Raw genomic sequence first — 15,727 nt, forward strand, 5'->3', positions numbered from 1 at the left:
ATGTCCTGACCCTGGACTGTTCATCTCCGTGTCCCTCAGGCCTTCTTGGAGATGAACAGTCACGAGGAAGCTCAGGACATGGTGAACTACTACGAGCAGCATCCGGCGTCTCTGTACGGCAAACCCATCACCTTCTACCTGTCCAAGAGGCTGATGGTCATCGAGGTGACGCGTCGTTTCAACAAATAAAACTCATCAAACTGTCGCTCGCCTCAGAGTCTGACGCAGCTTTTTGTGTTTGACCCTCAGAAGGACGAGCGGTCCTCGGACAGGTCGAGGGACAGACCTGTCAGGGAGGTCAAAGGTCACGGCAGCCAGGTGGTTTTCTTCTCCAACCTGCCCAGAGAGGAGGAGAAGAAGAAGGAGCTGCTGACCATCGCTAGACGCTTCGGCATCGTGGAGAAACACCTGTTTTTAACTGACCAGGTAAACTGAGGGTTTTTTCCTATTGTTGCAGAGATTTTATCATTACTATTATTATTATTATTATTATTATTATTATTATTATTATTATTATTATTTTCTTTTTTTTCTTTTTTTTCTTGCTTTTTAATGAGCATACAAAAACACATACAACCTCTCCACCCAGGCGTTTGTCCAGCTGGGAACCCCGGAGGACGCAGAGATGCTGGTGAAGTATTACAGTGTGAACCCCCTGAACATTAAAGGAAGACCCATCCGCCTCAACATCTGCACCAAGTACAAAACGCTCACGTGAGTTCAGAGCTTCAGGCTGCAGCAGACGCCCCGGACACCTGTTACAGTCTTTACAGCAGGTTTTAGTGCTCACCTGAAACTCACAGGGATCCGGCCAATAAAATAACTCTTGACTTAAATTTTATTCCTCCGCCCGGCGACAGTCAGAGCAGCAGCCATTTTGTTTTCGGGTTGTCCGTCTCATTCTTGTCAACACGATATCTCAGATACACTTCGATGGAACTTCTTCACCTTTGGCACAAACATCCACCTGGACTCCACCCCTCAGAGGAGAGTGGATCCTCACATAGAGGAGGTGCACAGATGTTTACTCCTCATTCTTAGTTATGGTCTGAGCTATAACTCAAACCTGAACACAGACACGTGATAAACAAACACATTCACTTCATAGAGAATCCTCCTGTTTTTAAGTGTCAGGACACAGTGATAGTACATCATGATACACAGCTGATCACAGCTGATCACAGCTGATACACAGCTGATCACAGCTGCTGTGATAAATCTACTGATAAATGGTGATAAACAGGAAGCTGTAGAAATGTACTGACACGTTTCTCTTTGTGACAGTGTGAACCGGAGACAGGGGGGATCTGGAGACAGTCGCAGCCAGAGGAGCAGCGGAGCCAACGCCTCCTCCTCCTCCTCCATCTCTGGAACCAGGACCTCCTCCAACTCCAGGGCCTCCTCCTCCAAATCCTCGTCCAGCTCCAGGACCAGAGAGGAGGAGAAGAAGAAGGAGGAGGAGAACAGAGGGAAGGCTGAGGAGGAACCTGCTGTAGAGGAGGAGGAGGTGTCTGGAGTGATGGAGGGGGAGGACGGAGGGGAGGGGGAGGAGCAGGAAACGGATGGAGGCACTAAGAGGGAGGAGCCTGAGAGGGCAGAGTCTGTGAAGGAGACGGTGCAGTCGTCTTCAGGAGACGTTCAGGACGAGCAGGTGAGAAATCAGGAACAAGAACATGGAGGATCTTCTCAAATGATTTCTGAAACTTAATGTGTGAAACAATCACAGGTTTCAGACAGTGATGATGTCACTGATGACACACCTGGACATGTGGGCGGGACTGAAGGTGAGGCCAGGCAGGGGGCGGAGTCAGAAGGCCTGACGGAACCAACAGAAACTAAACCTTCGACCGAAGAACACGAGAACAAAGACGAACTGACGGCAGAACCAGGGGAGAGTTCAGAGGCCGAGGACGGAGCTCCGCCCCCAGACGAGGTGAGGCGGGGCTTGATGATGAGTCATAGACAAGTGTTTTTTTTTTTTGTTTGTTTGTGGTGTTTATGATTGTTGTTCTGTCAGTTTGATCAGGACTTCCTGGAGAACATGGAGGACTTTGTGACGCTGGATGAACTCGCAGAGGAAGAGGACGACGAAGATCTCGAAGACTCTGACGCCTTCGGTACCTGATCACAACACGTTAATATGACAAACTGAGTTTTAGTCCACAATAATAATTATATTATTTATCAGAGAAATGAAAGTTGGACTCAGAAGGGAACATGTTTCAGTGGAGATGATGATGGTGAGGGTGATGATGATGATGATGGTGGTTTCTGTTTGTTTAGATGAGACTTGAACTAATGTTGATCCTCTGTTTGTGTCTCCTCTGCAGACAACACCAGGAAAGGGGTTTGTATTTTCTCTTCATGTCACGTTTTATTGTGACATAAAATCACATTTTATTGAGACATAAAAACAGAGGAATTGTTTTTTGCTTAATTATGTTTTAAAAATCCGACAGTGAGAAGGAAAAAGAAAAGTGGGGAGAAGGAGAATCTGACAGTTTTAATGATGTAGAGTGAGAAGATTAACACAGCTGATACTGACGCCCTCATCAGGTGATCCTGAGACATCGAGGGCGAGACCTTAGAATAATAAAGACAGAAACCAGGAGACAGTGCAGAGGAAAAACTTACGAATAAAATACATACGTAAACGTATAAATACAGACATGTAAGAAGAGACGGATTGGAACAATCATATTCACAAATAAAATAGTTATAGTAAGACGTAATAAATTCATTGTTTTTTTTTGTTTCAAATATTTTAATTATGAAGCATCCACTTGTATAGAAAACCACAATCAGAGATTCAGTGCTTCATATAATCAGACAATAAATCTGAACATGTAGGAGAAAAAAATTATAATAAAAAAGGAAAAACATTTAAATCAGACAAAACATTGATTAAACCAACAGGACATAGAAAAGATTAAAAGAGGTACATAAACAACTGAAGTAATTAAAGTTACAAAAGCAAAAGTGCAATATAATGCATAAGAGTAGGAAAGAACATGGCAGAGTTAGTGTGGACATGAAGAGTAATACCGTCATATTCAGAGCCTCTATAAAGTCATAGTTTACTACTTTGTTGTTGTTTTGTTTTTATATTGTGGTAAAAGGTTAAAAACATTCAGAAAAGCTGTTTGTTATTTTCTATAAAGCACAGACTCCTCAGATGTGATGCTCAGACACTGATTGACACACGTCTGCTCGTTGATTTCCTGTTTCCTCAGGGAATGAGGGTGGTGAACATCGTGGGCTTCAGACGAGGATACAACTTCCTCACCGAGCTGCTGGGACTCGCCAAACCTTTTGGGAAAGTGGTGAAACACCTGGTGCTGGACTTGAGACCTGAGGTAGACCGGACGTTACCCTGCAGTGTTTTATAGCGTTGTAGATTCTAGTCCTCCGGGGTTGAAACGCTCACTGGGCGTCTGTTGTAGCTCATCGCCTCCACACTGTTTCAGACGGAGCCAAAAACACCAGAAGAAATAAATTAATAATAATTATGTGAAAGTCTTTCCTATTTTCATTAGTTGTTTATTTTGGCCTGAAGCTTGAAGATAATTTCTGCTCATTAAAACAAGCCCCCCCCCTTCTCTCCCCCGATCAGGCGTACCTTCAGTTTGCCACAGAAGAAGAAGCTCGAGCGATGGCCAAGTTCTACAACAGTAACGTGACGGCGTCGGTGTGCGGTCGACCGGTCAGGGTCAGTCACTCCATGACCTACCCCACCATCCAGGTGAGTCCCAGCTGTTTGACTCCAGGTGCTTTAAAGAAACCAGGTCTCTGACTGCTGGTCTGTGATTATTAAAACTTTAAAGTTTAGACGGAACAGAGACGATGAGTCAATTTATCGATTCATTCATTTTATCAAACAGCTGATTGTTTGAATGATTTTTCAATCAGAAATGTTAAAGCTCTGTTCTGAGCTCGTCCACGGTGACGTTTGGACTGTGTTGGACAAAACGAGACATTTGAAGACGTCACGCTGGACTTCAGGAAACTGATGGACATTTCCTGATATTTCTTAACCAATCAGCAGATTAATCAATAATGAAAACAATGGTTAGCTTCATGCTCAGTTTACACCATTATTGTGCTTTCTTTAGTATCTTATTATATTTTTGGATAGCAAACTCCAAAGAGTGACCTTTGACATCCAGAGCCCAGATCAGGTGTGTCCATGTCCTCATGACGTCCTGTCTCTTGTCCTGTCAGTGCGGCTCCAGCAGGGTGGTCTACGTGGGTCAGATCCCCAGCAGTAAATACTCAGACGACGCCGTCCTGAAACTCGCCGAGCCGTTCGGGAAAGTCAGGAAGTATTTCCTCAACAGGATCAAGAAAGAGGTACGGAACCAGGACTGGACCTGGACCTGGAGACACTGCAGAGATCAGTCTGTCTCTGTCCTCAGTGTCTCAGTCTGATGTCTCTGTCTTCAGTGTCTCAGTCTGATGTCTCTGTCCTCAGTGTCTCAGTCTGATGTCTCTGTCCTCAGTGTCTCAGTCTGATGTCTCTGTCCTCAGTGTCTCAGTCTCTGTCCTCAGTGTCTCAGTCTGATGTCTCTGTCCTCAGTGTCTCAGTCTCTGTCCTCAGTGTCTCAGTCTTTGTCTTCAGTGTATCAGTCTGATGTCTCTGTCCTCAGTGCTTCATTGAGATGGACAAAGCCGAGGACGCAGAGAGAATGGCTGAAGATTGCAAAGTTAATCCACCAAAGTTCAACGGGAAACGTCTGGTGGTCTATGTCAGCAGGAAGTACAGACAGCTCAAACACGGGTGAGCTCAAGGTTTTATATATGTGTGTGTGTATATATATATATATATATCTATATATATAATTAATTCAGTTGTATACACACGTGTGTGTGTGTGTGACGTCTTTTTGTTGTTCTTCAGACATCGATGTCCGACCACAGCGAAGAGAGAGAGCAGCAGCAGCAACTCTCCAACTAAACCCTCCAAACACCCCGAAGAACCTGCAGCCAAGAAATCCAAGCTGGAGAAGACACCGGAGGAGAAGGAGGGAGAGGAGGAGAAACTGAAGGAGCAGGAGGAGAAGGAGAAGGAGGAGGAGGAGGAGGAGGTAGAGATGAAGAGCTCTGAGCCGAGTGGAGGTGAAGAGAAGAGAGAAGAAAACTCGGCAGAGAAGAATCCTGAAGTTTGTGATGAGAAACTGAAGAGCAGCGAGATCGAGGTGAGTCAGAGATCGATGGTTTAAACCAGCGGTTGGCAACTGGTGGCCCGCGGGCCAAAACCGGCCGCCAGCGATAATATCTGGCCCACCAGATTATTTTGATATGATTTTTTTAAAATCTAAAAAAATAGATCTCGGTCTGAGCAGCTACAGTTGTCCACACAATCACTTCCTCTTTGGCGATTTTGCCTAGAAAATAAAAGCGCAATTGTGTTTTTTTTGTGTTTTTTGCAGCAATGCTTCATTTCAAGCTATTGTGAGCTTTTATTCTGAAAAGTTCTGAAAAGAAGTTCCTATGGTTCTGTTGCTTGGCAAACCTGACGGAGCGATATGTGATATGAAAATAACAGAGTTCAGTGAATCAGCATCAAAGCAGTGGAAAGAGGGGAATCACAACTTCCTGTCAGGACTTTCAGAATAAAATCATAATGCAGATGAGCAAGATGGTGGATTGTGATTCTACCCACAAAGATGATCATATGATCTTTTTACCAGATGAACAGTAATAACCATTTTTATCAATATCTTAAATAAGCCTTTGATCATGTTGCTGCTGCATGTGATGGGTTAGAAACAAGTTCAAAGGTCAGAGGTCAAACTGACTCACCAACCTCTGGTTTAAACCATAAACTCTCCAGTTATGTCACTGTCTGCTCCTCTCAGCTGCAGGAGGTGAAACAGGAGGAGGAGCAGGTGGAGACATTGATCAATCAGAACGGACAGACCGAGGCGCCCCCGCCTGCTGAAAACAAACCCACCATGGCGTCTCTGCCGCTGCGCCCCTACGACCCCGACACCCCCATCGGTGAGAAAAGACGACTGAACAGATCAAATAAGTCTTTTATTGTGAAAGGTTCACAGGTTCATGTTTTTTTTTTTTTTTTTTTCAGTTTTACAAAAAAGTGTGAATATTGAAATATTAAACATGATTTAGTTTCTTCTTCAATAAAAACTGTTCATTGATGAAATGTTTGTGCAGGTGTGGAACACGTGAAGATGGGTTACTACTGTCGCGTCTGTTTCCTGTTTTACTCCAACGAAGACACGGCGAAGAAAACACACTGCAGCAGCCAGACGCACTACGACAAGCTGCAGGTGAGACGCCACACCTGAGACAGAGCTCCGCCCATATCACACCTGAGACATGTAGTCAATAATAATGAGGAACTTCATTCATACAGCACCTTTCAAAATAATGCACCAAAATTCTTTACTAAAGAAAAACAACAAATGAACAGTTTCAATAAAAGTTAAATAAACAAAATACAATGAAATAAAGAGAAAAACAAACAAGTTAAAGATGTTATTGATCAGATGTTATTGATCTTCAGGCAGGGAGATGAGTCACAGCTGTCTGATGTGATAATGTTTCTTTGTTTCAGAAATATCTGGAGAAGGAGCAGATGAAGGCAGAGAAGAAGAAAGGGAAGAAGACGACATCATGAAGACACCATGAGTTCATCCAACCATTTTACTTTGTAGTTTTTCTTTAGTTTGAGGTTCAGACGACGCACACTGAGGAGCTTCAGCTGTAAACACGTCTCCTAGGAAACAGACGGAAGCTGAAAGACTTTGTGTTACAGAAGGTGACGAGCTGCTGAGTGGATGGACAGTAAACAGGAAGTCAGTGAATCCATCACTCATGTTTTCTCCGTCCATGTGGAGAGTCGTTGGTGTGAAAGACAAACGGAAATTAGTGAATTTTTTTTCTTCCTTGAAATGATTCATTAGTCATCCACCGAGCTGCTGATCAACTTTCAGTCAATTGACTCATTGATTATCTGTTCAGTTCTAAACGAGACATTTGAAGACGTCAGGTTGTTTTAAGGAAAATTTACATTTTTCATTCAAACAATCAACAGAGTAAAAACTTCACCAGCCGTTTTCAAATTGACTGGATTTAATTCTCCAGTTTTTACAGTGCAGTGTTACAGGAGATGATCACACACCAACAGCTGTTCACGTGGCCGTACTGACGTGAGCGCTGGATTAAAGGAACACTTCAACATTTCGGGAAATAATCTTTAACTACTCGCATTAGCTTAGCTTAGCTTAGCATAAAGACGGGAATCAGCCTGAGGTAAATATCTCCTTCCTGTGTTTAGGAGGAGGACCTACGTGCTAAAACTATTTCTTCACAAACGGTGTATCCTTCCACAAGTGCCACTCCACAGAAGTGCTAGGCGGATGGATACACTGTTTGTCAAGAAGTAGTTCCAGCAGGTGATTTGTTAGTGAATGTGAATTTTCATCCTGATACAGAACAAACTGAATGTGTTGAACTTTATGTTGAATTTTTATGTTGTTTGTTTTATAAAATAAACCAGTTTCTTTAAATTAATATCTTTTTGTTTTTAATGTTTGATTTATTTGACTTTTTCACTTCAACAGAAACAAATCAACGTTAAGTATAAAGTAGCAGCTTTAATTTTTAATCCAGTTTTAAACAAAAACAATCAGACATTTTGCTCACAGTCTGACATCACTGCTCAGGACTTCTGGGTAATGTAGTCTTTAAAACTGATAACTAATTTTAAACATTTCTAATTCGACTTAGGTTCAGTCTCTGTTTGTTCACTGTTGAACAGATTCAGCTCGTCCACGGATCCTTCCCCGTCTTCTCCTGAAAAACAGCAGAGACGTTTCATTCAAACCAACAGTCGACAGATGTGAAACAGATGTGACGACTATGAAACAAACTGAAAATAAAAAGATTTAATGAACCAATCAATCAGCTGATGTGAAAAAGAGCCGACATCATCGAGATTCATTTAAACTGAACATTGTTGATATTTGAGTTGTCAAACTTGTTCAACACATTTTTTTAAACTGAACTTGACCTGACGACAGATGGTGAGTTTTCAAACGTCGCTGCTGCTCTGGACGTTTCTCTGAATACATTTTAAAGACTGTGTCACTGTCCAAATACTTATGGACCTGACTGAACCGTTTCAGATGTTCGTTCACGATCCTCACTCAGAGCTGAAGCTGCGGCTCGTTACCTGGTACTTCCTGTAGTGCGTCGGGCTGCTGCAGTGCTGCAGCTTGGCTTCGTCCTCGTCGGCGTAGATCACCTGACACAGGTGACAGAAGTAACCGACGACCGGCCGAACGAACTCTGTTCCTGCAGAGAACAAACAAACGGGATGAGGAGACAGCGAAATAACGTTGAGTCGTGTGGCTCTTCTCTTTCTGCAGTTTACTTTCTTACCGACAGGCTTGGTGGGTCTCTCTGGTTCTGCAGCGCCCCCTGCAGGTCCAGGCTTTTGTTCCAAGTCCTGGAGACGCTCTTCATCATCGGGTTTCTAAAAACAGATCATGGATCATTAACGAGCTCCTTCCTGTATCAATCCACAGAGTAATTTAATATCCTGTCACACGGAACCGTTCACTGATTTGTTCTCTACAGGAGAATGATAATAATCAACTATTCTGATCATTGATTCAATCTGTTTGTTTCTGTCAGTCATTAACGAGCTCCTTCCTGTATCAATCCACAGAGTAATTTAATATCCTGTCACACGGAACCGTTCACTGATTTGTTCTCTACAGGAGAATGATAATAATCAACTATTCTGATCATTGATTCAATCTGTTTGTTTCTGTCAGTGAAGTGAACATCGATTGGTTTAGACAAACTGACACCTGAAGATGTCGCACTGAACCAATCAGTGAGCTCGCAGATGGGTCCGGCCCGCCCGTCTGTTCAGTGAGAGCTGACTGATGCGTTTTCTGGTAAAAGCTGAATTTACTGACTGGCCCTGCTCTGCATGATGTCACATGTTCAGCTGCTCTGATTGGTTGAAGGTTCAGAGGCCTTTTGTTCTGTGAGCGTTGATGATGAGATCAGGTTAATTTTCACCGTTTCCTGATGTTTGAGCCAAAACGATGAACTGATGAATTTAAGATAAACACAAGAAATTTGTGCTACAGAAAATGGACCAGACTCAGTGAATAGCTCCCTAAGCTTAACATGTCCTATGATAACTATTAATTTAGCTGTACAGACTAATGAGCAGTGATAACTAACATGTCTTTGGGGTCATCAGGTGGGAACCTCCTTTCACCAGTGTTTCGTCTAGTTGGTCCCACGACACCTCCAGGAGGCGAGACAGTGATCACTGGCGTCCCAGAGTCACTCCCCTAATGCCAGCCATCACTGCTCCTCACACCACCACTAATTTCTTTATCTTGCCTCTGCTACCACAAACAACACCATCGTCAACTCTGACAAAACACACTAGCAGATTCAGCAAACAAACTCCCCTAAACTGTTCTGTTCTGTTGTGTAGGACTAGATGGTTTTTTCCAGAAAGTGGCGGCCATTTTGACCTAAACCGCCACAGACACACTACAAACCAATTCAAACAATACAAGCAAACAATACAGGCCACCTCACCTGGACTAACCGCATGGTCTCAAAGAGGCTCACACAGGCCACACCCCCACTTAAAAACCCTTCCTCTTCCTGGATTTCTTCCTTGCTTCTCCTAAGAGTCTATCTATCCTAAGTGCTCCCCCTGCTGGGCCCCCAGCTACCATTACTTCTTCTCATCCAAATCCACTGACTGGATCTTGCTGCCTCATCTGACATGTCCTTTATTATTTTCCTCACACTCTGTCCACTTGCTCCTAACTCCCTTACCAAAGAGACAACAGACCTTGCTACAAATCGTCTACATCCTACTTCCACTGGACAAATCCTAACTCTCCATCCTCGCTGCTCTGCTTCTGCCCCTAACTCTGCATACCTGAGCTTTTTCCTTTCATTTGCTTCTTCAACTAAGGCCTCCCACGGAACAGTCAGCTCTATGAAATATACTTTCATTCTACTCCTAGACCACAAGACTATATCAGGCCTTAGCTGTAACTGATCAATTAACAGGAAATAATCAGCTCACTAACAGACTCGTTATAAAACCTGGGAGCAGGTTAAACTCGGAAGAGGAGCAGCAGTGACCTTTGACCTCAGAGACTAAATCAGGTCCTCAGGTAATCAGTCGCACCTGTTGGGTTTGTGGTTTTGGAGGATCTGCAGCAGAATCTGGTCCATCTGGACTCTTCTCTGGACCCCGATCAGCTGATCCGTCCTCTGTGTGAGGACCATGATCAGCTGATCCCTCCTCTGTCTGTGGACCATGATCAGCTGATCCCTCCTCTGTCTGTGGACCATGATCAGCTGATCCCTCCTCTGTCTGTGGACCCCGATCAGCTGATCCGTCCTCTGTCTGAGGACCATGATCAGCTGATCCCTCCTCTGTCTGTGGTGTCTGAGGACCATGATCAGCTGATCCCTCCTCTGTCTGAGGACCATGATCAGCTGATCTCTCCTCTGTCTGTGGACCATGATCAGCTGATCCCTCCTCTGTCTGTGGACCCCGATCAGCTGATCCGTCCTCTGTCTGAGGACCATGATCAGCTGATCCGTCCTTCACCTCCAGATCTTCCTTAAGGGTTCCTTCAGACTCGTTCTTATGCTCTGGACTCGTCTTTGGCAGCTGCTCCTCCTCTGGACTCTTTTTGGACACCGAGTCCTCGTCTTTGGTTTTATGACTGGATGACTCTTTATCTGGTGTCGTTCTACAGGTTTCTGTTTCTGACGTAGTTTTGGTGGGAGTCTTGTTATTGGCTGATTCCTTGTCTGGACTCCCTCTGGAGACCGACTCATTTTCTAAAGAGTTTTTATCAGTTGAGTCTTTATCTGTAGACCTCTTGGATCCTGACTCTTTATCTGGTGTTGTTCTCGAGGTTTTTTCTGATGTGGTTTTGGCGGGAAACTCCTTTACTGGACTTTTGCTATTGGCCGACTCTCTCTCTGGAGTCTCTCTAGCAGCTGATTCTGTCTCTGGTGTGTTTGTGACGTCCTGCTCTGGACTCTCTCTGGACACGGACTCTCTCTCTGTTGACCTCTTGGATTCCGACTCTCTCCTGCAGGTCTCGTCTCTGTCCGACGTTCTGGATTTGCTTCGTCTCTCGCTCCTCCTCCTGCTGCTGCTTCGACTCCGGCGCTCGCTCCTCTTCTCTTCATCCTCATCCGACTCAACCTCCCACCTACAGAGACACAAACTCAGGGTTAATGACCACACAGGACACGGTGAGGACACGGCGAGGACACGGCGAGGACACTGACCCGTTGATGAGTCTGTGGTATTTGTGGGAGATGCGGACGATGAGTTTGGAGCCGTGGAAGACGACGGGTTTACAGCTGAGCTCCCGAGCCGCTCTCAGAGCTTCTGACGGTCTCGACATCTCGATGAAACCCTGAAACACAAAGACACAAACACTCAGGACCAAAGAAAGACCAGGTCCTGGAGTCATGAGACCGAGGTCACATGATCAACAGGAAATAAATCACAAGTTAAAGGTTTAAAAACAACATCAGCTCAGTCTGAGGTAGAACTCAGTCGACAACATGAAGTGGTCAGTTTCCAGTCAGAGTAGTTCCAGGTTACATCCCTGAGTCAGGTAAAATATGAACCGTCTGTGTGACATTTGATCATAATTGCTGTTTCATGTCTTGAGTAATGGCTAAAAGAGTGTTTTGTGAGGTCACTGTGACCTTTGACCTTTGACCACCAAAATCTAATCAGTTCATCCTTGGGTCCCAGTGAATGTTTGATTGGTAGTTCGGTCAAGGTGTCACTGAGATATCGTGTCCACGAGAATGAGGAGACAGACGGACGACCTGAAAACAAAATGGCCGCCGGCTCTAACTGTCTGTGTGGAGGAAAAATGAACTCTCTTCTCTAACCTCTCGGCGTCTGCGGATCAGGAAGTAACGTGCCGCCGTCCCGAAACCTCTGACCAGTTTGACGAAGTCAGCGTCGGTGTAGAAACGCTGCGGCAGGTTGGTGAAGTAAACGACTCTGGTGGACGGAGGCTGAAAACAACAAGTAAACAACAACAACAGATCAACAAAATGTCCAACCAACGAAGAAGAGAGTTACATCACCAGTGACACTGACCTCAGGTTGACCTCTGACCTCAGGTTCATCTGTGACGTCTGGAGACAGAAGAAGAAGAAACAGACGCAGAGTTAAAGAAAACTGGAAAAGGTCAAAGGTCGCATCACCCCCTCCCCTCCATCAGTACCTGGGTCATCAGACTGGTCCTCTTCCACTTCATCCATAATGATGCAGTCCTCCAGGTCCACTGGGAAACCTGGTTCCTCCTGACGATCAGAGGTCAGAGACCAGGACACACAAAGGTCAGAGGTCAGGATGGGAAGAAGATGTTAAGATCAGAAAACAAGATCCCAGTATAAAACTGGATCCAGTGGGAGTTGACATGGTTTCTCTACCTCTTCATCCTGAGTCTCTGCTGCCTCTTCTGGTTCTCTGGTGGTTTCTGAGTCCTCATCTTTTTTCTCCTCATCCTCCTTTATCTCTTTCTCTTCCTCCGTCACTAGTTTCTCCTGATTATCAGTCTCTCCGTCCTTCACTTCCTTCTCTTTCTCTGAAAGCAGACGTCACAGTTTCTTTAGTTTTTGTCTGTTTGGATTTTCTATCTTAAAGTTTTGATTTTTACCTTCTTCAGGTGAGTCTCGACTTTCTGCTGATCCACTGTTTCCCTCCACAGCCGCCTCCTCTTCTTCTTCCTCATCCTCCTCCTCAGCATCATCCAGATGTTCCACGTCTTCCTCCTCCAGATTCTCTCCGTCCTCTCCGATCACCTCCATCCCCTCAATGTCGCTGTCATCAGCAGACGACCTGCAGGTCATTTCATGAGACGTTTACTGACCTTCAGTGAGTTGGGAAATCACTGAACTTTATACATGTTGTAGGTCTGATGACGAACATGAGAAACTCACTCTGCTTCGTCTTCACTCTGCTCGTTCTCTGCAGTCTCAGGTTTGGAGTCTCTGACCGGAGCTGGTTCAGGATCAGTCCTGGACTCAGAGTCTGGACAGAACACAGTCGACCCTCATCAGTACACTTATGTAATAATCATTCCAAATAATATCCTGTATTAATCATTGAACATGATCACAAAATGGTTGATTGATCAATTTAAGTTCTTTTAAATCTCTCTCACCTGGTTTCTCTGGTTCCTCCGTCTTTTCTCTGGACCCGTTCTGCTTGGACGACCCGCTGCTGGATTTATTTCTGGATCTGGACCTGGACCTCCTGTCTCTGCTGGATTTATCTCCGGATCTGGACCTGGTCCTCCTCTCTCTGCTGGATTTATCTCCGGATCTGGACTTGGACCTCCTCTCTCTGCTGGATTTATCTCCGGATCTGGACTTGGACCTCCTCTCTCTGCTGGATTTATCTCTGGATCTGGACCTGGTCCTCCTCTCTCTGCTGGATTTATCTCCGGATCTGGACTTGGACCTCCTCTCTCTGCTCGATTTATCTCTGGATCTGGACCTGGACCTCCTCTCTCTGCTGGATTTATCTCCAGATCTGGACCTGGACCTCCTCTCTCTGCTGGCTTTCCCTCCTTCCAGCTTCCTCTCCTCCACTCTGTCTTTACTGCTGCTCCTCCTCTTGGTTTCTGTCTCCGCCTCCTCTTGGCTCTCCCTCCTCCTCCTCTTGGTTTCAATCTCCACCTCTTCTTGACTCTGAGTCCTCCTCCTCTTGGTGGGGGGCGTATCCTCTTCTTCCTCATACCTCTTGGCTGATGCTACCCGCCTGCAGGAGGAGACAGGTAGAAACATCACTATCAATCAACGATCCATGGACCATAGTCAACTGATCGGCGGCTTGTACTCACATGAGGCTCTTGTATTCTCCGGAGAAGGAAACTTTGAGGAAGTCGCTGTTGATCCTCAGAGTGTTGGAGGAATAATAATCCACCAGCTTCTGAGCATCAGGAGCATTTTTCATCTCCACAAACGCCTGAAAAACAGAAACATGAAGATGAAGAACTTTCTGTTTCCAGGTGGAAAGTTTTACTTGTAAACGTCTTTCCATTTCCTCCATCTTTAACTGAATCACTTCTCAGATCCTGATCCTGATTGAACGTTTCTGAACGTGCTAAATTTGAAGAAATTATTTCAAGGTTACAGAGATATTGTGTCCATGAGAATGGGATGGACAACCTGAAAACAAAATGGCCGCCTGCTCTGACTGTCGCCGGGCGGAGGAATCAAAACTAGATCTTTACAGGTCTCTCTCGACTCAATGGATGACCTATGTCTCACAGACCCTCATTAATTATATTAAGGATTTAGATTTATCAGATAATCAAATGAGCAATGCAGTTTCTGTAAATTATTTTTTCTCTTTTTTTAAATCATTATAATGAATAAACCCCAATTTGTATAGATTGCCAATTGTTAAGACAAGAGGAGCATTAATGTTTTATTAAATTTCATAATGTTAAAATGTAAACAGAGATCTCACTATAGACGGCAGGAACAGAGTGTAGAGCGGTGGGCCGAAGCGTTTGATGACGCTGATCAGATCCGATTGGCCGTCTCCTCCCGTTGGCGCCGGAGTGAAGCTCACCACCCGAGAACTCTGCGGGAGAACAAACAGAACACGTCTTATTTAGTTTATATGTTAGCACTAATAAGCAGGTATCAGCGTCTGTGCTCACCATGGCGGGCCTGTTAGCTTAGCTCATTAGCAAGCTAATTAGCCAGCAAATGAATAAGCCTTGGGTTAGGCCTTTGAGCAAGACAACCAGCTGTGCTAACGATGCTAACACTGTTACGATACTGGTTCCTAACATGCCCCTCCTCTTTGACCATATTTGGCTTAGCTGGGAGTTAGGGGGCGGAGTCAGACACTACCAAGATGGCGACGGTGGAGCAGCTCACTCTGAGCTTCAGAAACAACATCACAGTTTTGTGTTTGTCCTGAGCCGTTTTTTTATTTTAATTGAGTCCGATCAAAGATTCAAAAGCATCAAAACGATGGAGAAAATATTTGATGACGTCAGTTTTACCATGAGAACAGAGGTCGACCACTTCAAGACGTATTTATTGTGAAGCACATTTTTAGACAGTTGTGCAGTATCTGTGCTAACTCTGCACACGTTAGCTTCCTGCTGTTGAATGTGGACCCCCGACATCTGGCTAAAACCCAGTTCACTGAAACCAGGTCTGTAGGGCGCCGATAGACCGGATCGATCCTGCAGAGACCCAAAACCAGATCAACAGTCTCCATAACTGCTTCTTACGTCATCAGTGTTTCTGAGCTCGTGGGTGGAACCAGATCCTCTCTGTGACTGATGAGTGTGTACCTGGAGGAAGTTGAAGGTGTTGGAGATGCTGAACTCGATCTGCTCTCCGTTCACCGTCGGAGGATAGTTGACGTGGAACTTCACCAAGTCCTTGGCTTGATCCACGGAGCCCAGCTCCACGAACGCCTGCAGGGTTTCAACAGAGGTCATCGTTAACAATCATGACGGCTTCTATCTGCTGATTGTGTCTCTCTGTCTCTCTCTCTCTGTCTCTCTCTCTCTGTCTCTCTCTGTCTCTCTCTCTCTCTGTCTCTCTCTCTCTGTCTCTCTCTCTCTGTCTCTCTCTCTCTCTGTCTCTCTCTCTCTGTCTCTCTCTCTCTGTCTCTCTCTCTCTCTGTCTC

The 15,727-nt window shown here is 45.0% G+C and overlaps 2 protein-coding genes across 2 annotated transcripts in view; one reads left to right on the plus strand and one right to left on the minus strand.

Annotated features, from left to right (window-relative positions):
* Positions 1 to 7,536, plus strand: part of matr3l1.2 (matrin 3-like 1.2) — a 22,318-nt gene extending 14,782 nt beyond the window's left edge. The window contains exons 10-22 of the mRNA XM_087170843.1: positions 590 to 714; positions 1,285 to 1,651; positions 1,727 to 1,933; positions 2,018 to 2,117; positions 2,331 to 2,347; positions 3,234 to 3,356; positions 3,614 to 3,742; positions 4,222 to 4,350; positions 4,647 to 4,777; positions 4,898 to 5,195; positions 5,859 to 6,000; positions 6,175 to 6,290; positions 6,578 to 7,536. Of these exons, the coding sequence (XP_087026969.1) occupies positions 590 to 714; positions 1,285 to 1,651; positions 1,727 to 1,933; positions 2,018 to 2,117; positions 2,331 to 2,347; positions 3,234 to 3,356; positions 3,614 to 3,742; positions 4,222 to 4,350; positions 4,647 to 4,777; positions 4,898 to 5,195; positions 5,859 to 6,000; positions 6,175 to 6,290; positions 6,578 to 6,640 (1,947 nt within the window). The 3' untranslated portion in view covers positions 6,641 to 7,536. The remainder of the gene's footprint in view (positions 1 to 589; positions 715 to 1,284; positions 1,652 to 1,726; positions 1,934 to 2,017; positions 2,118 to 2,330; positions 2,348 to 3,233; positions 3,357 to 3,613; positions 3,743 to 4,221; positions 4,351 to 4,646; positions 4,778 to 4,897; positions 5,196 to 5,858; positions 6,001 to 6,174; positions 6,291 to 6,577) is intronic.
* Positions 7,537 to 7,604: 68 nt separating this feature from the next.
* matr3l1.1 (matrin 3-like 1.1) overlaps positions 7,605 to 15,727 on the minus strand; it is a 14,658-nt gene continuing 6,535 nt past the window's right edge. The window contains exons 9-22 of the mRNA XM_023395462.2: positions 14,543 to 14,659; positions 13,911 to 14,035; positions 13,230 to 13,828; positions 13,006 to 13,096; positions 12,723 to 12,904; positions 12,496 to 12,650; positions 12,288 to 12,366; positions 12,161 to 12,198; positions 11,947 to 12,075; positions 11,326 to 11,456; positions 10,202 to 11,246; positions 8,407 to 8,500; positions 8,198 to 8,319; positions 7,605 to 7,818 (exon numbers count right to left, since the gene is read on the minus strand). Coding sequence (XP_023251230.1) covers positions 7,786 to 7,818; positions 8,198 to 8,319; positions 8,407 to 8,500; positions 10,202 to 11,246; positions 11,326 to 11,456; positions 11,947 to 12,075; positions 12,161 to 12,198; positions 12,288 to 12,366; positions 12,496 to 12,650; positions 12,723 to 12,904; positions 13,006 to 13,096; positions 13,230 to 13,828; positions 13,911 to 14,035; positions 14,543 to 14,659 — 2,940 coding nt within the window. The 3' untranslated portion in view covers positions 7,605 to 7,785. The remainder of the gene's footprint in view (positions 7,819 to 8,197; positions 8,320 to 8,406; positions 8,501 to 10,201; positions 11,247 to 11,325; positions 11,457 to 11,946; positions 12,076 to 12,160; positions 12,199 to 12,287; positions 12,367 to 12,495; positions 12,651 to 12,722; positions 12,905 to 13,005; positions 13,097 to 13,229; positions 13,829 to 13,910; positions 14,036 to 14,542; positions 14,660 to 15,727) is intronic.

The sequence above is a fragment of the Seriola lalandi genome, unplaced genomic scaffold (assembly GCF_002814215.2).
Source record: "Seriola lalandi dorsalis isolate HSWRI2012SDOR001 ecotype SW California unplaced genomic scaffold, Sedor1 jcf7180002054963, whole genome shotgun sequence".
Classification (NCBI taxonomy): Eukaryota; Metazoa; Chordata; class Actinopteri; order Carangiformes; family Carangidae; genus Seriola; species Seriola lalandi.